Source organism: Antechinus flavipes, chromosome 2 (assembly GCF_016432865.1).
Source record: "Antechinus flavipes isolate AdamAnt ecotype Samford, QLD, Australia chromosome 2, AdamAnt_v2, whole genome shotgun sequence".
NCBI classification, from domain to species: Eukaryota; Metazoa; Chordata; class Mammalia; order Dasyuromorphia; family Dasyuridae; genus Antechinus; species Antechinus flavipes.
The window spans coordinates 334134688-334160786 of NC_067399.1; the positions used below are offsets into that span (position 1 = coordinate 334134688).

Genomic DNA, 26099 nt, shown 5'->3' on the forward strand with positions numbered 1-26099 from the left:
TCAAATAAGTAGTTTTCTAATAGACTCTCCAGTGCCAAGCAGTAAGGTAGCAAGGTAACATATGAAGCTGGATACAGATCACAGGTAGTCTCCACTGTGCACTTTTAAGAAAATTTAAATAGACAAGAACAACTGCCCCCTTCCTGGTCTATGTAGGATTCACTTAAATCAGAGGTTTCCATATTATATTCTCTGGGTTTGATTAAATTCAAACAACATTTTAAAAGTGCTTCTGAATTTCTTCCCTTTGAACTTCTTATTCAGATTGTCACTGAAAAGGACATTAAAAAGGAGCTCTTTCAATACACATCAGGAATAGATGTAGCTGGTACAAAAAAAGCCTAGAATCATTAAGACCTGAGTTCAAATATGGCCTCAGACACTTATTAGCTAAATGATTTCTGTTTACCTCCATTTCTTCATCTGTAAAATGGAGATGAAAATGATAGCACTTACTTCCCAGGATTGTCAGGAGGATCAAATGAGATAACTGTAAAATTCTTAGCACAGTATGTGACATATAGTAAGTTGACTAACTTAAATGTTAACTAACATAAAAGTTATTATTAATTAACTGGGGGAGTGGTTGAAACGAAAGGAAGAAAAAATGTCTCATATTCTCAATTAAATTCCATACCTTATAGGCCTTGGCAGAGGGGTGAGTAGAGACCCCTTCTCTTTATAAGCTTTGTACTGAATTTACTACTGTAAAGACTGAGTGAACACACTAAAATTGGCAGAGGTTGTTATCAGTCGCAAAGCTGTTGATTCCACTGGATTAAAACTATAGTTCTTAATACAAGTGGCATCCCTTTTAAACAAACATGTATTATATTTTTAAATGAGGCCATTAAAACTATGTTTCTGCATCTCACTCTGAACCAAAAAGATAAAGACTATAGAAGTCGGCACTAAATTCTCATGATCATAGTCACCAGACTTGAAAATATAGCCAGTTGATGTCAGAAGAAGTCACCTGCCTTAACTTTGCAGGAAATCAGTCTGGAGGGTGTGTGTGTGTGTGTGTGTGTGTGTGTGTGTGTGTGTGTGTGTGTGTATGTGAGAGAGAGAGAGAGAGAGAGAGAGAGAGAGAGAGAGAGAGAAAGAGAGAGAGAGAGACAGAGAGAGAGAGAGAGAGAGAGAGAGAGAGAGAAAGAAAGAGAGAGACAGAGAGAGACAGAGAGAGAGAGAAAGAGAGAGAGAGAGAGAGAGAGAGAGAGAGTGCTGAGTCTGCATTCATTGCTTACTAAATTAGCAAAATGCATAATCATAACATTTCAGAATTGTAGAGTTCAACTGATCTAATAGACAAATTAGGTGTAGTGGAAAACTTTCCAGAAGACCTGAATTCTAATGACCTAAGGTAAACCACTTAACCCCTCATGCCTTGGTTCCTGGTCTGTAAAATGAACAAAGGATTTCAGCGGTCTTTTCTGATTTTAGCTGCTGTGATCTAAAGTCCTTTATCTTACATTTGAGGAAATTGGACTAGACCTAAAAAAGTGAAAAGAGAGGGAAAGAGGGAGGAAAAAAGGAAGGAAAGAAAGAAAGAAGGAAGGAAGGAAGGAAGGAAGGAAGGAAGGAAGGAAGGAAGGAAGGAAGGAAGGAAGGAAGGAAGGAAGGAAGGAAGGAAGGAAAGGAAGGGGAAGGAAGGAAGGAAAGGAAAGGAAGGAAAGAAAAATAAAGAAAATTAAGTCCAAAATCACAAAATAAGAGCCAGAACAAGAATCTTCTATTTTCTGTATTGTCTCCTTAGCCCTTAACCTTTTGGTCCAGTAACTCCTTTTATCCTTCTTCAGTCTTCTTTTTCAAATTAGTTACTATTCATTTGTTATTTTTAACAATGGAATCAAGCATTTTATTTGTTTTGATCTATTCAGTCTGGATTAAATTTCAACCAGAGGATTTATTCTATTTCTAGGCATGTATATTTTGCCTGGTTTTTCTGTAGTTCCTCTCAGGCACTTCCAAGCACAAAACTGTTTTGCAAGATAGTCCCCCTGCTAGGTAAATCAACTCATCTACCTGTCACTAGATACACCACAATCCCCTTTAATCATGGGAAGCTGAAACTGAACAAAATAGAGCTAGACATCCTGACCCACAGTCCTCTCCTCTCCGTCCTTGAGGTAAAGGTATTAGAAGTATATTGGCTGTGCTTTAATACAGCATAATTTAATAAATGGGCTTAATTTAATAAGAGGGGAATAGTCCCTTTCCATTAATTATTATCTTTTTTTAGGGAATAAAAGGTACATATATAAACTCTTTTTTCTCAAGGCTCTATTATCATTTCAAAATTATCATTCACAAAAAAGCAAGAAAGACTTGTAACAACCAGGAATGTTGTTTATACATTCTTAAAAAGGTAATCTCCCAAAAAAAGTTAAGTGAAGACATGGCGGTGATCAGGGTTACCCTTTTGATAGCATGCTGAGAGGTGCTCTGCTCTAGATCATATACAGAAGTCATTCAAGCTGTTTCTTGTTTTCTTGAACCAAACAAGTAAAACAGAACAAAAGGCCATCAATATAAAGCTTTCAGGATCCAAAGTTTTTCCTGCAAGAAGTGACTAATGAGGATTGGTCAGTCAGTGGCCTCCTGAGGTAGTTGGCAGTACCAGTAAGATTCATCTCCTTGGTTGAAAAGGTTGGACTTTCCTAGGACCATCTGCTTTCACTTGTATCTCAAGAATGCCTTTCATTTGAGATTACTGCTGTCAGCTCAATTTAAAATATACATGGGTAAAGTATATGCTTATCCTGCATGTCTGGAAAGAGATTGGTATAGAAAAATAATTTCTGCTGGTTGATGCCTTAATTTTATGAATTCTTTTTTTTTTCTTTTTCCTTAGTTACTGTGACGGTGGGAGGCAAGCAGCACTTACTTGGACTATATGACACAGCAGGACAGGTATATTTGAATTATCTTGATTCTTTATATGGGGGGTAGGATTGGATTATGCCATTATTAGTCACATAAGTACACACAGTCCTTTCTAAAGAAGGTAAAAAAGAGTAGATATTACCTTTTTTCCAGTTTGCTACTTACGTATTGACTTCTTTGCTGTAGACAAAGTAGACATTCCAACTCTTATCTCAGTGCTTTGGCAATGGTGGTCCACCATGCCTGGAATGCACTCCCTCCTCACCAACCACATCTTGGAATTCCTCTCTCCAAAACTCATTTCATGCTGTCATCTCCTATAAGAAGCATTTCTCATATGGCAAACAAAGCAGTGCAGTGAGTAAAGCACTGGTCCCTAGTCTGGAAGACCTGAGTTCCAATCCAGCAGCAAACACTTATTAACTATATAACCCTGCAAGAGTCACTAAACCCTTCTTTGCCTCAGTTTTCTCATCTCTTAAATGGGAATAATGATTGCATTTATTGTAAGAATAAAATGAAATATTTATTTGCAAACATTAGAGCACTATAAAATGCCAACCATCATTATTATTGTTGTTGTTATGATTAAAATGATTTGTATTTCCTGATGCCCTTGTTAGGGCCCTTTCCCATCTCCTTACTTTTTCTTGTATACACTTATGTATTAACATGTATTCCATTAGTAGAGTATAAATTTATTAAGAGTTAGGGACTGTTTTCATTTTGCCTTTATATCCCCAGCACCTACTGAAATATTTTGTTGCACACAATTAACAAATGTTTATTCAATTGAATTGTGATAGCTAGTGCTCACAAAAGATGTTTGAAATTGTTACAGTTTTGTTTGGTTAGTTTTTGCTGGTTACATTTTATCTTTATTAACAAATAACATTATCAAGATCATTAAGATTGGGGTCAGGAAACTGAGGGAAGAAGGCTATTTGCTGTTTATGCTAAATATAAATGAAAGCAAGGTAGGGATAATGAATAGAAGAGAGAAGTAGTCAGACTCATTCCTGCCGCCCCATCAAGGAAGAACATTGGATAGAAAACACCATCCTTATCCATAGAGAGAGAGAACTATGCAGACTGAATGGAGATTGAAACATATTATTTTCACCTTCTTGTTTGTTTTCTTGCTTTTTCTTTCTCATGGTTTTTTCCTTTTGTTTGATTTTTCTTTTACAACATGACAAATATGGAAATATTGTCTAAATATTACCTATATCAGATTACTTGCTGTCTTACAGAAGGGGGAGGAAAGGAAGAAACAAAAAAAATTGAAACTCAAAATCTTACAAAAATGAACGTTGAAAACTATCTTTGCATATAATAGGAAAAATCAAATACTATTGAATTTTAAAAAGGAAGAACGTTGGAGAAGAAAAGAGGGATAAGATCGGAAAGGGAGATTGGAATATTTTGACTGACAGCCTCCCTTCATTTCTTGGAAGTGGAGGGAGATGATGAAAATGCTTTCAAAGAAAGTGGTGAGGAAACGATCCTCATGGACCATCACCCCTTTCCCCTAGAGTGACTGGTAACAATCTCCTCTAGGTCTCTAGGCCACCCTCTAAGGTTTGATATATTTGGTACATTACAGAATCAATCCCACTGGCACACATTAAAAAACCAACCCCATGAGAAGTGTTGTGAATATTATTATGCCCATTTTATAGATGAGGAAATTGAAGCTCACAGAATAGAAACTAGGCAAAAAATCTGGGACTCAAATCAAGGAAGGTTCTTTAAAGATAAAATAGAATCCACTGTTAACTTCATTGTCCCATCATAGCTTCCAAGGAGAGCATTCTTATGAGATAATATCCTTTTATCAAAATGAAATAAATAACTAATACTATTTAATATTCTGATAAATTACTTTGGATCATCTCATGTGTTCATTGGTAAATGAATATTGTTCTTTGGCTGATAGGCAGAAAAAGCATGAATACATGAAATCCAAAGATAATACTAGAAGATTATTTGGTAATGGACTTCTGCTACCAAAACTTTTTTCTAAAACTAAGAACAGAGTGAACTTGATTGGTTTGGATTTATCTTCCTTTATCCCTCTTTCTCACTTCATATCATTCAGGTGCCTTCTACAGCTATTTCCTCCTTAATTTTTGGCTCATATGAACAGGTGGCCCATTTCCTTGCATAGGTAAACCCTCTACATGCACAAATACATTCCAACCACTCTTCTCCAGCATATTGTCCTATCAGTCCCTACTCTATCATAAATTTTCAATCTTTTCCTATCTATTAACTGTTTACGTACTGCCTACAAACATACCATGTCTCCTCTATTCTCAAAACACTCACTTGATCCACCCATCCCTGCTAGCCATAGTACCATATCTCTTCTCCTTTTGTGGCTGAACTCCTTGAGAAGGCTATCTGCAATTAGCTCTTCCACTTCCTTTTTTTTCATTCTCTCCTTAATTCAACTGTTATTTTTCTTAACTAATGATGGCAGCTCTTTCCAAAGTAAATGATTATTTCTTAATTACAAAATCTAATGACCTTTTCTCAGTCTTTATCCTTCTTGACATCTCTGCAGTTTTTGACACAATTGATCACCTTATTCTTGATATTTTCTCTTCTCCATAGATTTTCATAACTTTTCTCTTTCCTGGTTCTGCTCCTGTTTGTCAAACTATCCTAACTCCTTTACCGGATCTTTAATCAGGTCATATTTACTAACACAGAATGTCTTCTTTCTCTATACTATTTCACTTAGTAATTGCATCAGTTCCCATGGATTCAATTCCTCTTTCTACAGATAATTCCCAGATTTCCTTATCTGGGCTTTATCCACATACTTCCAAATACCTTTTGAATATCTTGAACTAGATGTTCTGCAGATATCTCAAACCGAACATTTACAAAACTGAACTCATTATCTGTGCCATTCCACCAGCAGCTTTCTCTCTAACTTTCCTATTATTATGATAAGAATTACCACAGTCATCTCATCTCCCTTGACTCCTCACTCTCTCCCCCACCCTCCCCATTTCTATATCCGACCTATCATCAATTGCTATAGATTTTATTTTCATAACATCTCTCTCATGTAGGCCTCCTTCTCTCCTCTGACACTGCTATCACTCTTACAAAGGCTCTCATCACTACAAGCCTGAATTATTGCAATAACCTACTAGTTGGTCTTCCTGCCTCGTTTCTTCCCACTCTCCTTCCTCCACTCAACTAAACTCAACTAAAGTAGAGGTCTGAGTCTCACTCCATTCAATAAATCCCCATGGCTTTCTATCGCCTTCAGGATCAAATATAAAATTCTCTGGCTTTTCAAATCCCTTTATAACTTGCTCCCCTTCCTCTCTATTATATCCCATCTGTTATATACTTTGATTCAAGGACACTGGACTCCTTGCTTTCCTTCACACAATAACCCATTCCCCAACTGCAGGCATTTTCACTTGGCTGTGCTCCAGACTTGGAATTTTATCTCTCCTCTTCTTTTTAACTTTCCTGATCTAAAATTTCACATCTTACAAGAAACCTTTCTAAATCCCTTGTTATATATGTGTGTATGTGTGTGTGTGTATATATATATATACACACACATACACATACATGTATATGTGCTCATTAATATATATGATATGCATATGTAAATTTATGTTATGTATGCATATGCGGTATGTATATATAATTATATATTATTGTATTTATATGTGGCATATATGTATATATATTTTTGTATGTGTGTATTGAATATATGGCATGTATGTGTGTATAGTGTATATGCGTTTATGTAGTGTGTATATAAAAGCATGTGTATACATATAGTACACATGTGTGTATGACATGCGTGTGTACATGTGAGTTGTGTTTAAATTCATGTGTAATTTTGTGTATATGTATTGTGCATGTATATTTGTGGTATGTTCTTGTGTGTGTATACTTGTGTTTGTAGATATGGTATGTATATTGCATATATCTTTTAATATACATGTATATATGTTATGTGTGCATAATTATATATATGTGGTTATATGTGGTATGTATATGTGTATGTGTCTATAGTGTGTGTGCAGACATGTGATATATCCATGTGTATATGTATATGCTCGTGTTTTATATATGGCATGTATATGTGCATCTGTATATTGTCTATGTATGCATATATGCTGTTTGTGTATAATTGTGTATATATTTATATATGCAGTGTGTATGTGTGTATGTGGTGTTCACATGTCTGTGTTGGGTGATATATTCCTGTGTATATGTCTGTATGTATAACTTGTTTGTTTGTAGGTGTTTTCATGTCATCCCCCCCCCACTGGATTGAGCTCCTTGATAGCAGGGACTGTCTTTGTACCCCTTACATTCCTTTGTATCCCAGCTACTTAGCACATAACAGGCACTTGATGTTGATCTGACTTCCTCTTCCCACCCTCAGTCAATAAGCATCTTTCAGGGGCCAGGTATTATTGTAGTCACTGAGGATGAACCAGAAGTGAACCAGAAACAATAATATTTGATGTTAGCAGAGCAGCTAAATGGTACTGTGGATAGAACACTGGCACTGGAGTCAAGGGAGCTGAAATTCAAATCCAGCCTCCCACAAAAAAAAAAAAATTACATTATATGTATATACATATACATATAAACACACATATGCAAATATACATACATATATACATATAGGTGTGTATATTTTTAATTGTTTAATGTTAAGTGTATCTAATTTAATCTAAAGCATCTAATTTGACATGTCCAAAAGTGCCTCCTTATTTTTATATTGTATTGACTAGTTGTAAAATTCAGACTCTCTTTTAAGAAATACCTCTTTTCTTAACAGTTTGGTTAAAGGGCTGTGTATTGAAGGAGAATAGAAGGGAGACACCAGGGAGGTAGTAATGGAGAGAACACAGAGAAGGAATTTAATTCATTTAAAGCAGTTTATAGCTCTGGCCCAATTTCTAGCTTAGGTTTTGTTTTTTGTTTATTGTTTTTTGTTAACTGTATATCCTAGGTCACTTATTTAGGTCAGAATCAGCAGGCTATTTAGTCTGTCCAAATCCATACATCTTAAGTCCTTTGGAGTAAGTGTTTAGCCATGCTTTTCCTCCACTGAGAGTTCCCTGGTAATTGTTATTTGCAGTTTCCTATATAGTCATCTCAGCCTTTTGTTTTGTTTTGTTTTGTTTTCACAATTAGCTAGTATTGTGCTTTTTTTCTGTTCACACTATAAAGTCTCTTAGGAGAAGAGGAAAGAGACATCAATTAAAACCTGTGTATCCATTCTGTGAAGAGAACCATATCAAGAGGCATCCTGAATGGTTAAAGAGGTGGAAATCTGAATGAAGTGCACAAATCCAAAGAAGAGTGGATACAGATACAGACATACAGATGTGTAGAAACTTTAGAGTGAGAAAAGACATTAGAGCTTATCTTTTTATACATGAAGAACCTGGGCCCCAAAGACAGAAGTGACTTGCCTAAAATTGCACAGCCAATAAAGCACCCAACCTAGTCCTTCTGAATGTTAAGTCCAATAGTCCTTCCAAGACACTAACACCTACTATAGTGAGTCACTCCCATGGAGAGGAATGGCAAAAGGGAGAGAGAAGGGAAGATAAAAAGACAAAGGAATCTCCCCATCCCCCTACCTTCCCACCCCCCCACCCCCTCGGCTCAGCAGTTATTGCATAGGAACTAAGTATGTATATGCCCTAAAGAATAATTGTGACTATTACGGAACTTCCCATTTGGTTCCAAGGTTCATATACTTAGCAGAAAATAGTATTTGATTCTTTTAATGGAAGAACACCTACTCTAACTCAGTAGAACAGTTATTAGGAATTTCAATTGAACAACTATTTCCTTTGTAGTCCCTAAAGGGAGGGTTGTATTGGTAAATATTTAACAACTAGCTCTGTAGGATGCACTTTTAAGTTTATTTCTTTTATTATTCATTATTCATCTCTTCTCCACCACTATCTTAAGTCTATACAATCAACAAAACAATAAATGGAAATCTGAATTGTAGCCTTTGCTGATTTCTGAGGTGTAAATGACAGTGGATAGGATGATAGAGCTAGATTCAGGAAGGCCTGGTTCAAGTCTTGCCTGTGACATATGTTGACTGGGTGACAAGAGTCACATAAATTACACTCAGTGCCCCTAGGCAATTCTGTAAGGCTACAACTGGCAGAACTCATCTGTGTTAATAGAGGGAGTTTCCTCACCATCACAGACCTAGTTCCTCTTCAAAAAAAAATCTTATTTTTCAGCCTTATATTCAATCAATCAGTCAATCAATAAGCATTTATCAAGTCTTATCAAGTCTCAGCTGTGTAGTAGCCACTGTGTTAAATGCTGGCTATACAAAGAAAGGAAAAGTTATTCCCTATTCTAAAGTCTAATGGAGGACATAACCCTATATGTATAAACAAGCTTGTTTATATATAAACAAGCTGTACATGGGATAAAATCAGATCCAAAGAATATATTAAGAATGTCTTATTATAGGCTAGTTTAAACGTTACAATGCTACAAACCACAATCAATTTGTAATGTCTTTATCTTGTGTCCCCAATTCTTCTAAATTGCTTTAAACTGTCCATGTGCTAGGATTGCATCTTCCTCTTTAAGTCTTCTATCACTTTTTTTCTCATTTTAGTCAGTATAATTGTTTTCTGTATGCTTCCCTAGGGATTTTCTTTATTTAAAGCTTAATTTAAATAATCTTGAAAATTTCATCATATTTTCCTTTATAACTATTTTATCTCTTTCTCTCCATCTCTTTCTCTCTCTCTTTCTGTCTCTATCTCTGTGTCTTCATCTCTATCTTACTCTCTATGTCTGTGTGTCTCTTGTTTCTGTTTCTCTGTGTGTGTGTGTGTGTGTCTGTCTGTCTGTCTGCATGTTTCTCTCTCTCTCTCTCTCTGCCTCTGTGTGTGTTTCTCTGTTGCTCTGTCTCTGTCTCTCTCTGTCTCTCTGCCTCTCTGTTTCTTTTCTGTCTCTGTCTCTGAATCTGTGTGATTTCTCCCTATCTCTGTATGAATATCTCTCTCTCTTTCTCTCCTTCTCTCTCTCCCTTTCTCTTCTCTCTGTCTGTCTCTGGCTCGGTCAGTCTCTATCTCCCTCTCTATGCCTCTCTGTGTGTGTTTCTCTATGTGTATCTCTTTCTGTCTGTCTCTCTGTCTCATTCTCAGTCTCTCTACCTCTGTCTCTTTGTCACTATCTCTATCTCTGTGTATGTATTTATCTTTCTCTCTCTGTCAGTCTGCGTCTTTCTATTTCTCTCTGTGTGCCTCTGTCTCTCTGTGTCTCTCTCTACAAGTGTCTCTCTGTTTCTGTCTATCTCTCTCAGTCTCTCTGTTTCTCTGTCTTTGTCTCCCTCTGTCTCTATTTCTCTTTCCCTCTACCTCTGTCTCTGTCAGTTTATCTGTCTCTATGTCTGTCTCTGTGTATCTCTCTCTGTCTCTGTGTATATCTCTCTGTGTGTGACTCTGTGTCTCTAATCTCTCTCTGTGTGTGTCTCAATGTGTCTCTGTGTGTGTCTCAATGTCTCAGTCTCTCTGTCATCTCTATCTGGGTCTTCTCTCTCTCTCTCCTCCTCCTCCTCTTCTTCCTCCTCCTCCTCCTCCTCCTCCTCCTCCTCCTCCTCCCACTGCTTTACTTCTATTAGCATGTGTTGTGGCATTTCCCAATTTGGCCCAAGAACACCTTGCCATTCTAGTTTTTCTGCTTCTGGAGTTACAATAGTTCCTCATTTCATAGAAAGCCACATGTTTCTCTGGAGAGTCTTCACAGACAAGAAGGCCTCCTCTAGCATTATTGTTGTTCTGTCATTTATTCATGTCCAGCTCTTCATGACCCCATGGGCCATAGCATGTCAGGCTCTTCTATTCTCTACTATCCCTCTTAATCTGTTCACATTACATTTTTCCACAATAGCATCACTCCATCTCATCCTCTTTCATCCTCTTTTTTTCTTTTGCCTCCAATCTTTATCAACATCAGGGTCTTTTCCAATGAGTCTCATCTTCTCATTATGTAGCCAAAGTATTTAAGCTTCAGCTTCAGTGTTTATCCTTCCAGTGAATAGTCTGAATTAATTTCTTTAAGTCTTGACTAATTGGATCTCTTTGCTGTCCAAGGGACTCTCAAGTCTTTTCGAGTACTATTTCAATTTAATTCAATTTGAAAGTGTTGCTTCGGCAGCTTTCCTCATAGTCCAGCTCTCACAGCCCTCCAGGGAACTGAGTTCATATTTCTATGCACAGCTCATCTCTACTCGGTTCCTGTCTCTCCCTAGTTTTAAGATTGCTTTTTAAAAGGTCAAGTCCAATGGACGTGTCACAGGTGAATGAACAAGTTATAAATCACATTAACCTTCAAAAACTCATTATCTCTATAGTGGTCATGTGATAAATATATAGCACAAAGCAAAAAATGTACACTTTATCAGTAAGATAACATCAATTCCAGAATAAAGTTTTCATTGATAGCGGCATTAAGGACATTAAATCTGATTCAAGGATAAATTGAATCAGGTTTAACAAAGGCCATAGAAACGTAGCCACAATGACCCTAGACAATACACCATACTAAAAACTATAAAGGACTGCTTTCACATAAACTATTGTTGTAAGAATAGCCTTAACTCCTAAATCAAAGAAAGTGGTATTCCCTAAGTATGATCAAGATTCCCTGCCAGCTGCCTTGCCTAACTAAGCCTCTGGCACTAAAGGGGCGGAATACTGGTTTAAAAAAAAATAAGAGAATCTGAGGAAATTTTGCCTTATTTTCCACCACCAACAAATTCCAAACTTCCAGAATTCATCTCTGAACTCCACAATTGCAGGGGAAAGCAGAGAACTCAGTTATGGTCCAAAGGAGTGCCTCATGGAGGGTGATGAATCAGATGAAGACAGGACAAGAGAAATGAGCTCAATTACAGCAGGTGGGCCTGAGGCTAGCAGCAAGGGACTATTAAAATGATTGGTGATTTGATGAAGGAAAGTATGGGATCATTCTCTAGAAGTCTTACAATGGAATTAACTGCAGGGTGGTTAAATATGATCCTACTTTTAGGAAAGGGATGTGGAAGAGAGATTTCTCTTGGTCTCTGATAACCTCCAATGCTTTATTGTCAATGTTTATGACCTAAAATTTTTGAAAAAGACCCACTTTCAGACAGTCTAACATAATATCAAACACTCATGTTCCAGAAATTACAATGTTTTGGTAAACAACAAGACTAAGTCAAGTCTTACAATCCTAATACTTATATGTATTATTTATTAATTGATTGTGATATTCATGCCTATATTATATAGCACATTAATATTTATAAACCACTTTCCTCTTGTGAGGTAGGTGGTATAAACAGTCTTGTGCCCAGTTTATAGATGAGAAAACTCAGAGTAGAGCATTAGGTAACATGACTTAAGTCCTACAAAGCTGAAATTTGGATCCAGATCTAGTTTGCATTCTGATTGATGGCTTTTTTAGTGCACCATACTATGATTCAAAGGTACATAAATCACTCTAATAACCTGTTTGGCATGGTTCTCTGGAAATCAGACAGATGTGTGCTAGTCCTAACTCTGATATTTGTACCATGATCCTAATCAAATAATTTAGCCACTCAATATCCCTCAACAACTCTAAAATTATAAATTATAGACAATTAGAGATCTGAATTGGTGAAGAAACTTTCTACACTATCTTGACCACTACCTCTCCTCAGATCTTGATCGAAAAACCCAAAACTCTGAATCCCAAGGGGGCTTACTTTCCTTACCACTTCCCGTATCAGCTACTACCATTCATTCATTGTCTTTTGTTCTGGAAGAGGACTGTAACATAAGGGAGGTAATCCCTTGACTTTCAAGTGAATTGGATTGAAGTGAGGAGAGAGCTGTGAAAAGTCATCAGTCTTACTTTCTTCTCCAAAGCCATCTGGATCCAGTAGCAAGATACAGTTCAGGATGACTGGAGATGGCCCTGGATACAGGGGAGACTTTGGCTTTTTTTAGTCTTTAATAGGTCTTACTTTGACCAAAGCAACTGCCCATTCTGTGATAAAAGACAGGCAAGAAATAAACTAGAGAATGACCTCTTTTGCCTGGTCAAAAAAAATCAATCTAGAGATTTTTAGTCAGGTAAGTATAAAAGCCCAAATAGTTGGCAGCACCTCCCAGACTACTAGCTTTGCTTTCAACTCAGCCCCTGAAATCAATCATTCCAGAAAATACCTCCTGTGGAAATGCAATCTGACAACTGCTTCTGCAGGTGCTAGAACCTCTAGCCATACTTACTGAAGATCTGGAAAATAAAATTCTTGCAAAAGAATTTCTATTTGTATCCCTAGTTCTTCGCATAATACTTTGCATGCACTGTGTTTAATAAGTACCTTTTAAAATGTCTTCCTTCCTTCATTTTATCCTTCCTTTCTTCTTTCCTTCTTTCCTTCCTTCCTCCCTTCCTCCCTCCCTCCCTTCTTTCTTTTCTTCCTTTCTTCCTTCCTCCCTTTTGGGTTCAGGGTCCTGGGCTTTCTCCATCAAGATCTGAGGGGAGGTGGTAGTCAAGATAGTGATAGTAATGTTACTTGAATGGTGCATGCAGCCTTCTGTCTTTATTTCAGAAACCCTATCTCCTTCATCTAGTCAGGCTTATCTGCTTTGCAGATGGCAGTTGGTGAGGATGGCTATTGTACACAAATTTTAAAATACCTCTAAACTGAAGCAATAAAACTATGTTGACTAGCCAAGTGTCCCCTTTTAGGATTCAGTGTGATCACCAAAATGATGAAGGATTTTAGATTTTTTCCATTGAAGTCTCAATTCCAAAATAAAGTATGAATCCTATGAAGTCGAATCCTAATTCTATTTGATCAGAAGGATAGGGGAATGTGAATTGGTGACATCGATAAGGAATCTAAATAAGCCAATAACTTTTATATCCTTCTTGACTAAAAGCTCTGAACAAAAGCTTTTAAGAGGAAACTGAGATAACGTAAAAACCAAATAACCAGCATTATTAAGTGAAATCAGTAGTCCCTAAATCTGGTTATAGAGTTTTGTCAGATTGGGATTAGTGGATTTTTTTTATGAGTAAACCAAGCTTTAGCATTAAATCAATTAATCAAAGATTTCCTCTTCTTATTCTTTTACTCTACACACAAATTTCAAAGTTAACTATAGTAATGTATCCTAAAACCTAGATGTAGACACAAATAATGACAAATCAGATCCAGACAGATAGTTTTTAATAAACTCAGAATTAAAAGAGACCTTAGGATCCATCTAATTCAATCCCTCCATTTTATAGTTGAGGGAACTGAAGTGCAAGAAGGTAAAACAACTGGCCAGGTAAGAGCCATCACAATTAGAATTTAAATGGATGCTCTCTAATTCCATGTCTTCATCTTTCCATTGCATCATATTATCTTTGACAGAGAAATAATTCATTACTGGCACAGTAATTAAAGATATGAATGTTGTTGATTCTTCATACTCAAAGAGAACCAATGACATCATGATGTTGAAGTCCAAATATAGTGAATTTGATGGTGGCTGATCAATTTAATACAAGCTCAGAAAGCTCTTCTACAAGTCAGGCACAAATTATCCTTTTGAATATTTGTAATGGAAATGTCTCTAAATTTGCACATCTTAGATTTCTTTTAAGCTACCACAATTCTGCTTTGCTCATAAAGAATTGTGCCTTTTTTGATACAAGAATGCTTTGCTGGGTAGTCTTGTGTCAGTGTCTTCCATGTCTCATAATCAATACTTAAGTTCTTCAGAGAACCTTAAGAGTATTCTTTAATATTTCTTCTAGATTTCTGTGTGAGCACTTGCATTGTGAGTTCTGTGTAAAATAATTTTGTAGATAAATATACATTTGGTATTCAGGCTACATGACCAGATATTATGCAAATATCTTTAAAACTTGAAGTAATGATGGAGCATATTTCTATTTTCTTTCCTACCACAAACTTCATGAATTTTCAGAATGTGATTAAAGGTTATTAACAATAGCATGAGGTTACCCTTCCAAGAGATATTTGTTCTTTAAAAAAGCTTTACTAGATCTCACAAAGTAACTCTTAAAGAACCAAGTCACAAAAATCACAAAATCTTAGAAGTGGAATAATCTCAAAGATTGTAACAGGGAGCCATTGCAATTGATTAAGGGGCTGACATAGTCAATTTCAAGGTTAGGTTCAAATTCAACATCTGATCCTTATTATCCATGTGACTTCTGAAAAAATAACTATTTACCAAGGTCTCAGTTTCCTTATCTGTAAGAGTTCTTGGTCTGGAGTTAGAAAACTCATCTCCCTTGGTCTGGTCTTAGACACTAATTAGATTTGTGAACCTGGGAAAGTAACTTATCCTGTTCTCCTCAGTATCATCCTCTTTAAAATGAATCAGATAAGAAAATAGCATATCACTAGTCTCTTTACCAAATCCCAAAGAGTCAAGCACTGTCTTTCCAAACAAGAAGTATCAAATGAGATAATATATATAAAGTGCTTAATACAGTAACTAGAATGTAGTAGGTAATATATAAATGCTACTCATTATAGTTGTTGCTGATACTCTTATTATTTTTATTTTACTTTGATTCTGGGAATTTTCACTAACTGTCCCCACCTTTTTTGAACTCTTTCCTTCTTCATCTCCATCTCAGTTTCTCTGGCTTCTTTTTCATCACAGCAAAAATTCTGCCTTTTGTAATCCCCTTTAATTTTAATGCCTTTTTCTTATTGATTATCTCCTCCTTATCCTATCTATATCTTGTTTATTTAATTGTTTACATGTTGTTTCCTTCGTTAACTCTATGCTCCTTGACTACCTTTTGCCTTCCTTTTTATCCTTAGCACTTAGCACAATGCCTGGCACATAGTAGGTGCTTAATAAATGCTAGAAAATATTTCTTTCCTACCTTTTCCCTTCTCCAGGTTAAACATACCCAATTCCTTCAGCCCAGTCTTATATATCATAGTAGCATGATCTTGAGGTCTTTCACCATAGGAATACCCATACCAGCAAAATCACAGCTCCTTCATGAATTAAAGAAATATGAAAATATTCTCAAAGATAAACAAAGATACAAGATTCAAATTTATTTCTGTGTTACTAGAGTAACTGTGCCCTTCACTCCCATCCCTTACTACAAGCAGCCATACTTTTTTCCAATGGATATCCACAAGACGCCTTCTCTTTTTAGTGCCTCTGCGATGATTCCTCCCTCAATCTCTAGTCCCTCTTACCCAGATTTCCTACAGGTATTTTCACAGATTTACATCTTTTCTGCTATCCTACTGTTTCTGAAATAAGCATGGGACCTTATTTTTAGGATGTGGTTTGAGTGCAATTACAGAATTCTGAGTACAGAACAAACAAGGGCAGAGAAGTAGACAGAAGACAGCATGAGCTGCAACCAGCTGAGGAAGAGAGAATGAAAGAAACCTGCCTTCTTGGGAAGGGAGGGATGGAAGGCAGTCAGGAAGTTGGACATAGATCAGGTTTTGCTGGAATCTCCAGTGGAAGGAAGGAACTAAAAACTGATAAAAACTAGAGGAGTTTTATAAGGTTCTTATGTGGAATAAACAGGACTTGGCATTGGGAAGAGTGAATAGGGAGCCCAGATCTGGTATACAGAATCTAGTATTGATTCATTCTGGGAATAAGACTCTAGGGAATTGGCAGCTAGTGTATATTCAAAATCCCCTCCAATAGGAAAAGAGACTTTCAGCCATTATGCAGGTTTTACTTTGATGGAGTGACTTCCTGGTGGTCTCTTCATTTAATAGCATCAAGAGGCTACTGGAGTCCATATAGGATGCTTATTTATTGTTGTTATAATGACTATTTATGTTAGTAATACCAAAGAAACAGACCGAGATAAATAGGCTTACAGGGAAGGAGGTAACATGGCAGAACATATTGAAAGCCAGACTCAAAGTTAGGAATTTTTGGGTTCATCTTCTCCCTTGATATATACTGGGTATGTGTGACTCTGGACAAGTCACTTAAGTTCTCAAAACCTCAGGTAACTCTCTAAGAAATTAGAGTTGTTTGCAGTAATTTAAGAGTAGTTGATGCATTGATTTTTGCATTGATGGATAGGGCATTTCCATATTGAGGTTCTTTACACTGATCATGCCTCAGATTTGGACCAAACAGGAAAAAAATTGGCAGGTAAGGGGTGACCTGAAGGAGGGGAGAAATATTACAAAATTACAAAGAGAGAGAGAGAAAAAAGAAAAAGAGATACAACAACTTTAGTCTTAAATACACATGCAAGCAGATTGCTGTTTTCTTAGTTTCCCCTGTTTCATAATACATTCTTTCATTTGCTCTTCCCAGAGTCAATCTAGTTCAAGATTTTTTCTCGGGAAATGAAATTGTCAGAACCTTTACCCTATATATTTTGCAGGGGAAAAAATTCTATATTGTGTTCACACACATAGACCTTCCAGTATCTATTGTGCACAGGGTTCTTACTAGCTCTTCAGAGCCAATTGTTAAATTTTCAATGTGAACATTTATATTTCAGAAATGATCAAATACTACAAATCAGAAAGTTTTTTATTGTTTTGTTGATTATCTCTAGATGTAAGAAAGTGATGGAGGAAATATTAATGTTGCAACTTAAACTTAAAGTGTATCCTGCCTTTTTAGAAAACCAGCTGTTAAAATTTTACCAGCACACCCCATTATGAAGGTCATCTAAGACTGGGGCCTGATTTTACATGAGAAGGGACATTTATATTTCAAACAGCAACAAGGCTATCATTCTCAATTATGTCCTCCTGTTTTCCTGAGGAATTAATTAGAATCCTTAGCTCAGTGTCCAAAATTAGAAATCCTGGGTTAGTGTGATTATTCTGAAAACATTTTCCTTTCAAAAAATAATGATTCTCCAACAAATCATTTCAGAATCTAGTTGTTTAATTAAAACTGTTTTACATGCATTATTTCATTTTCTCCTATCAGCAACCCTATGTGATAGGTGCTATTATTATGACTTCATAAATGAAGAAAATGAGGTTCAAATAGGTTGTGATTTCCCCAGGATTACCTAAATAGTATGTGATATGGACATAGGTCTTTCTAACTCTGAGTTCAGTCTTCTGGCCATGGGATTAGTCCTTTGGGACCATCCAGCTCCCTGGAAGTGGTCTGACAGAATTTCCCAGAGCACCAATCTTTGGCTTAGTTACAGAAAGAATTTCCTAAGTTGATATTTCCATGACGTACTTAAAGGCAAATTTGTTTAGAGTATGCATGGTGAACTAGAGAAGAGAGAGGAGTGTATTGGCGGGGGTGGAATAGGCAAAAAACATAAGAGATGGTTGGTCCTTTAGTGGCTAAAAACCAAAGAATTCTAAAAAAGGACAAGCAAGGTTCTTGCACAGAAACAAACTACTATCATCCTCAAAGAGCTGAAAAAATGTGATGGAATATGATTACTGAATCCAAAACTGAGCCTCCCTGCTACTCCCTCTTTCTTGAGGCAATATTCTAAGATCAGTAGTGCAAGCCAAAACCTCCCATTGTGATATCTCAGACAACATGGCGTAATGGGACAGTAACCTAGCTAGCTTATGTCCTAACTCTGCCCGTTCTTGATTGGGAAACTGAGCAAATGACCTAATTTTTCTCAGTCTCCCTCTTTTCCCTATGAAATGAAACGAACAATATGAATCATGATTTTTTTGGACTTTTGCTCTTACCCTAAACTCCCAATGAGGAAATTCCCTTTATTAAATTAGATCAGCATCTGCTCTGCAACTTAGAGTGCACTGATCCGTTGAGAGTCTTGCCTAAGAATATATAGGACTGCTTGTCATCTAGGGGTGGGGATGGAGGGAGAGAGGGGAAAAATTGGAACAGAAGTGAGTGCAAGGGGTAATGTTGTTAAAAATTACCCTGGCATGGGTTCTGTCAATAAAAAGTTATTATAAAAAAATTAAAAATAAATTTAAAAAAAAGAGAGAGAATCTTGCCCAAGGTCACACAGCCAATATGTGTCAATGGTGGGACTTGAGTTTAGAGCTTTCTGATTCTGAGTCTGCCTCTTGTTAATAATTACCTCTAATATATACTTGTGTATGTGACTCAGGATAAGACATTTAACTTCTCAGTGTTCAAAACAATTCTCTAAAACCATAAACTATCAAGAGAAGTTTCCTCATCCAGGGATTCACAATACACATGAAATGATAGCTCCAATCCTTAATCCCATTTAATGTTCTGTGATCTATTACACAAGTGCATAAAAGGTTTGCTTTTTGTATTTGAACAAAAAGTATCTCTTCATTTTCTATAGGCTTCTGCTTCTGAAAATGTCCTTGGTGCAATCCCAGTAGCAGACAGTAGAAATTAGAGTGATGAAAAATATCTCTTTCTGTTATAAAAAGTATTGCTTTTTTCAGTTGTCTTTGTATTTTAGAAGCTTTAAGTTGCATATAACTTGAATATTATGAGTATTTGATGTTGGCTCATCTATGTGAATCAATATTCTATTACAATAGACCAGTTCAGTTGGTGGTTGTTCTCAAGAATATTTTGAAGTCTGTATTTGTAGCATAAATTGTTGTCCAATATTGTTGTCAATTTAGTGTTAGTTAATATTTAAAAGATATTCAATTTCTGATGTGTATTATAGCCACTAGATTATATCTTGCTAGATGTTCAATATGTGCTCAATTTTTACAAGCTACAATGAGATGTTACATAGTTACCACTACTTTTTGCATAATATTTATTGATCAATTAGTCTGGTTTTTTACTTTTCTATATCTTCTGATGACAATGAGATGAACCTGAATTGCCTACATAGATCCCTTCATTTCCATATGTAAATCTCCATGATAGTCATTTTCTTAGTGATTACTATTGACTGAGCTCATGTGGATGTCACCCATGGTCTCTAGATTCCATTCTTGAATCTCAACTATTTCATAGGCTTCATCTGGAAATAAATTACAACTTGTTACATTAAAAAAATGCATGAACACAAACCTATAACTCATATTGTTGTTTGGTGAAGTGATATCTTTGTTTTAAGATAAAAATTGTTTATACACATATTGGATTACTTGCTGTCAAGAGGAGGGAGTAGAAGAAGTAGGGGAAAAAAAAGGTTTTGCAAGGATGAATGTTGAAAACTGTCTATGCATATATTTTGAAAATAAAAAGCATTATTTTTTTAATTGTTTAAATTTAAATTTGTCAAATGTTTTGAAAGTATTTGTCAATCTCCTTCCTCCTTTTTAGTGAAGGAGTACTAGTCTTTCTATAGTAACCTTTAAGTTATGGACCTTACATTTTGTTAATATTGTCTATTTTTGCATAATATTTACTGATCAATTAGTTTGGGTTTTTAACTTTTCTGTATCTTCTAATGACAATGAGATGAATCTGAATTGTCTATATAGATCCCTTCATTTCCATATGTAAATCTTCATGACAGTTATTTGTTAATATTTTGTTACTATTCTTATTACTATTTTCTTAATAATGAATAGATATCTTGCTTGAAAGATATCTTTCAAATCTGTTATACTCTATTTTTTTAATTCCAAAGATGTACATTAAGGCTAATATTGCATATATGTTAATTGCTTTAAATACATTTTTCCCATTGGCTTTTATTTCACTATGTTGATATATCTCTTAACATATTCAACCAGAGCTCGTCCTCTTTGAGTTTTATGTTTGGCATAGCTAATCTGGAGGACACCAAGATTTTTATGAGTATTACCTTTACTCACTGGCTAAATTTGGATTTATTTGAAGCCTGTAGTCTCTATTGTTCCTAAGCATATGTTAATAATTTAGACTTATTGAGTCCAATATCATTTTGATATTATTGAAGAAAGATTCAACAAGATGAAAATGTTTAATGTGTTTTTCAGTGAAGATATGATTTGATGTCATCCATGTATATCAAGTGATTAAAAACATGTTTTGGTACAACTGTTTCTTTAAATCAAAAGTCAGGATCAATTCTATTTAGAATGGGGTTTAAAGGCTTAAAGGGTTTAAACCCAACCTTCTTCCTAGAGGTTAGCCTACAGTGACTGAGTTTTATTCAGATTTTGTTAGTTTGATTTCTTAGTAGTCTACATAGAGCACCCCAGCAGAACAGAGAAAAGATTTTATGCCTCTTTGTCAAGGTCTAAAAATTGCATCCAGTGGATTACTGTCCACTAGAGGTTTTGAACCTTCACTTTGAACATCTGAATTTTAACAAAGTTAATACTTCTGTACCACTGAGAACTGTTTTCTGGCATTACAAACATATATGTGCATTGATAGAGGAGAGGGGTATTCCTTCTACATAGAAATATTTATTCCAAAGGTATAGCAAGAACAAACATATATCAGCATCAGTTCTTGCCTTAACATCTTAGGGAATCATATTCTCCCTCTTTTTCACTTCAGTCTCTGCAGAGGGGAGAGGATTAGATTTGCTCAACTTCATCTGGGCAAAGATTTGAGTTCTTTAGGTAGTTGCAAGGCACCTAGAGCCCCCCACATACACATGTGGATCACCAAGAATATTTGCAGGATCAAAAATTAAAGAGTTTAAGACACTCTATGCATCCCCTTCCACTCAAAACCATAATTTGTGTGGCTCTATCATATCAATGTTTTCTCTAGTTAGCTAGAGAACAGTTAGTTCAAAGCAAAAGCATTTAACAAAATAGTATAGTAAGAAAAGTTGCAAAATAGAATATACTCTATATATAAACCTAAGGCATTTTCATCCACAAATACACACTTCCCGAGAAGAGAGTAAGAAGAAAGAGAGAGAGAGAAAGAAAGAGAGAGAGAGAAAGAGAGAGAGAGAGAGAGAGAGAGAGAGAGAGAGAAGACAAGCATGGGATCACATCTGAGAGTCATATGCAGAAAACACATGGACACGTGAGCAGGGCTGACATGTTTCCAAAACTTTAAAATCTGGTAATGTCATTATTCTGCTCTTGGAGGGGCTGCTCCCCTTTAAGCATCACTTCACTGGGCCCCTCTTGTCTGCTAGGTATAGGCTTATAATCTCAGCTGAGTATTTCTCTGCTGATCTTGTGGTGGTTGAGAGATGGAGAATCTCCTTTGGGCCCTTTGCCCTCTGCTACTAGTTTCAAGGTTTATCTCTTTTGGACCACTTCCATTGAAAATTAAACTCTGCTAGAAAATACTGACAAAAATTTCTTCCTGATAAAAATAGGCTGAAGCTATAGCTAGTTAAGGAAGATCATGCAGGGTGCTACCATGTTAAATCCCTTCTTTTTAATCCCCATTTTTAGGTACAAGAAATTGTTGATAACTACCTAAGATTCTCATTTGCTATAGAAGGAGATTGCCTTCCACCCTTATCTCAGTGTAAGATAATCAGTAAAAAGGATAGATAAAATTTTAAATGTGTAAACACATTCTTTGATTAAAGGAAGCAAATAATCAAGCAAACCTCTGGAGGCTTTAAAATAACTGGAGGAATTTTGACAGAAGACAAACCAGCACTATAATAGCCAGGCTTTTGAAGACTCCGGGTCTCAGATGACTTTGAGGAGGCCACCTTGCAGCTATACCAGAGGGCATCAAGGGAGAAGGGAGAAAAGTGAGCCCAGAGGGAATGTTTTATATCCCCGCCTCACCGATTATAATACTGGAGAAAATGAACTAATAATGGAGAAGATATCCCATCTGGGAGCAGTAGTAGATATCCCATGGGTAAATATGGCCACAGACAGATACAAAAAGATAATCACCTGAGAGAGAAATGAGCTTCAGGGAGCATGACCTCATGAGAGAATTGCCAGACACAGGCTCTTGAACCAGAGCGTTACACCTAGGGGAATTTTGTGAGAATTCTATAAAAGGGGGAAAAAAACTTCCAGTAATCAGAAGTTGGGAACCTTTTGTTGTATGTGTACTACCTTTATACTTTTAAATTTAATCCCATTCTCTCTTAGAATTTTGTGAAAACAGAGAATGCACCCCTAATCTGGAAGATTTGTAATTATTGTTCTTTTGATACTACTTTAGTAAATAGTAAAAGTGAGCTGCCTGGTCTGTTATTAAAATTAAATACACTTGGGGAATTCACAGATACTAGAACCGGAGGTCCCCAGAACTGCCTCTAGAATTCTGAGAAAGGTAGTTAGCCAATACTCTAAGGAAGCTAACGAATGAATACAAAAGCAGCTTGGGAGAATGGTCCCAGAAGACCTGCTGTGTTTAGCATGAAAGCAATTATCTGCCACGAGTAAAAGTAAGCTAAGTAGGCAAGGTCATTGTTTTTTACCAACTTCATCTGAATTCTTGCTTTTATTATAAATTGTTTCAACAGGAAATTCCTGTTGCTTTAATGCTATATTTTTTTTTTTTTATCCAGAAACCTCCTTCCCTACACAAGTAAGGTACTGAGCAGAATCTCTCACTAGAACAGTGCCTCCCAACAGCCTGCAGTAATTCAGCTGTTGCTAAAGACTGTGGGAGTTTAGAGTTAGAGAAGATTACCGATTGGACCAGGCTCTCTGCCCAGCTCAATGGCACCTCAAGGTTTAATGCCTTCCTTGGTTTCCAAGTCCCTTTCTAACTTCCAAAGGATGCAGAGGCATAAGGCCAAGACGAAAGGCAAAGTACAGCTGGGGCTTATTAATAGCAACCCAGAGTCAAGTTGGAAGGCAACAAGCCCTTCCCTCTTCTTTTAGCTCCACCAAATAAGCCATCTGGAATAAGAAATCTGACTTCAAACTTCACATAGAAACTCCTTAAAAACCTAGAACACGCGTTTTTCCTCAGCTGGCAATGTGGACTTCCTCATCTCTCAAGTCATAATTGTGACTTGCAAACTGTGAAATCAGGAAAGTTAGGGCTTTTATGTGTGTTAAGCAGCTTCAGTAAACTTAAAAAGCATGATCTTGCTTCTTCAACTGTGAGAAAATAAAGATGTGTGAGATACTGATTTGGTGTTTGGGGACTAAGTTTGTAAACACTCCTATAATCACATCACTGGCTCTGAGTTCAGATGACTCTTCTGTTCTAGGCAACTATGGCAGGATCTAGTTTCAAACATGGCCCTGCTGTTTAGTGGGCGTGAGTCAATAGAGCTGGAAATTGCATCCATGGTTGGCAGGGGGAGGAGGAAGAATGAAGAGATAAAACATTTGATTTGACCCCTGAAGCCCTGAAGTGGGATCTGGAGGAACTCCAAAGCAAAGTACTGCTATTTCCAAGCTGAAGTCTTTTTATTTTATTTTTTCCTTGACAGAAGAGGCAAGACTCAGAGTAGCTTGGGAAGAAAAAACAATTATATTCAAATGTCCAAATTATGCTTAAGTTTAACAGCAAAGACAAATGGACTTAGCTTGTCCTCCACCAGGCCTTAGTCCCCTTAGTTCTACCCTCTGCTGTTTTCATTCACAATGAGTCTAATCCAAAAGTGGCTCTGGTGGGTTTAATTATCCTTCCTCTGAACTTTGGGTTCACACTCATGAACACCACCCAAAAAATCTTGACATGCTGTGGTTTAAGGGGCACATAAATCATTTCCTCTATATGTCCCTCTTTTTCCTTCCTGGGCATTTCAATTTCCCATCATTTGAGTGTCTCATTATTTTGATTTCAAACATTGGATTGCCAGAAAATCCCAGTTAAAATGCATTTGTACTACCTTGTCTCAATTGTAAAGGACTGTATTTAATGTGTACAATTAACAAAGATTTTTTTCAAGGTGCTGACACAAGATCAAGCAGTCTCCCAGCAGTCTCCATAATGTCTTTTCCTCAATTCATCTCTCATGAAATAGTTCATAATAGCAACCAATAGTGATAAAACATGATTAGTAGGGTGAGAGGATAGGTCCAGAGACTTGAGTCATAGGCTACATAAGGGGTTAGCAATCTGAAAACTCTAAGCCCTAGCTATCCAAGCACCAATTTTGTACCCACTGATGTGGTGAAAAAGCTGGGAGTCATCAAGACCTGGCTCCAACCCAAACTTACAAGCTGATGAGACATCACTCTCCCTTATATAGCTAATGCTCCATCTTAAACTGACCTGCTTGCTGTTTCTTAGATCCTATTAACCATCTCTGTCTTCCATGCTTCTCTTTACATAAGCTATTTCCCATACCTAGAATTTTCTGCTCTTTACCCTTACCTTTGGGAATCCCTAGTTTTCTTCAGACCCAAATGCTATTTCCTTTAGGCCTTTCCCAATTCCTGTAGTCATAAGTATACTCCAACCTCCCCAATATTTGATTTATTTTGTATGTATCCAGCATGCACTGATTTGTGAAAAGTGGAGGCAGGGGACTGTCTCTTATTTGTAATCCCAATACCTAACTGTGCAAGACACATAATAAGTGCTTACTAAATGCTGGTTGACTTGTGGTTAGTGAAGTTCTGGTGTAGATTCCTCCATGATCAATAACTGTAGACATGTCATTTTTCATGTCTCTAATCTCAGTTTTCTTATCTGTAAAATGAACAAATTGGAATAGATCAGAAATGTTAAAGAGAAATAGGGACCACTAAACCATGCATAAGGATCCCTGATCACAGCATATTAACTTAGAAAACCACATATTAACCTCTTCTAAACATATTGTATTTGTATTTATCTTGTTGAATATTTCCCAATTAAATTTTAAGTTGGTTCACTCAGATTACCTAGCACAATTCAATTACACAGCTTTATCTAAGTAAGCAATCTACCAATTCATGAACCATATCAGTCTTTCCATGTGTCTTATCTTCCATTCCTTTGTGATCTGCCATTCCTATTGTGCCCAGAACAGTCTTCCAAAAAAGACTTTCCTAAAATCTGTTGAATTGTTCAGAGCAGGTGATTGTCAAAGGGAAGAAATATTCACATCAGAACATCAACTACAAGTATTTGAAGGGAGCAGGTGGATGGTGGTGAAGAGGGAAGCTCCCTTGAGGCCATTGAGTGTCTTGACTGGAAATTGAGAAAGATAAGAAACCTTTCTTCCTTCATAATGTTCTCTGCTGCCTAAAGAGTGATAAGCCCCTATCTCCGTATGTCATTAACAACATGAAGCATAGTTTACATCAGGAATCTTTTTGCAAACTGTTGGATGAAAGATCAAGTAAGCATAAACTTTTCAAAAGTTCTGTTACACTGTTTCACCATAATAGGCTCTCCACCCAAAGCTGCCACTTCTTTGAATCTATG

General features: G+C 36.5%; 1 protein-coding gene across 1 annotated transcript in view; it reads left to right on the top strand.

The window, feature by feature from the left end:
- RHOJ (ras homolog family member J) overlaps nt 1-26099 on the top strand; it is a 140430-nt gene that overhangs the window by 80168 nt on the left and 34163 nt on the right. Inside the window, exon 2 of the mRNA XM_051977791.1 lies at nt 2855-2913. Coding sequence (XP_051833751.1) covers nt 2855-2913 — 59 coding nt within the window. The remainder of the gene's footprint in view (nt 1-2854; nt 2914-26099) is intronic.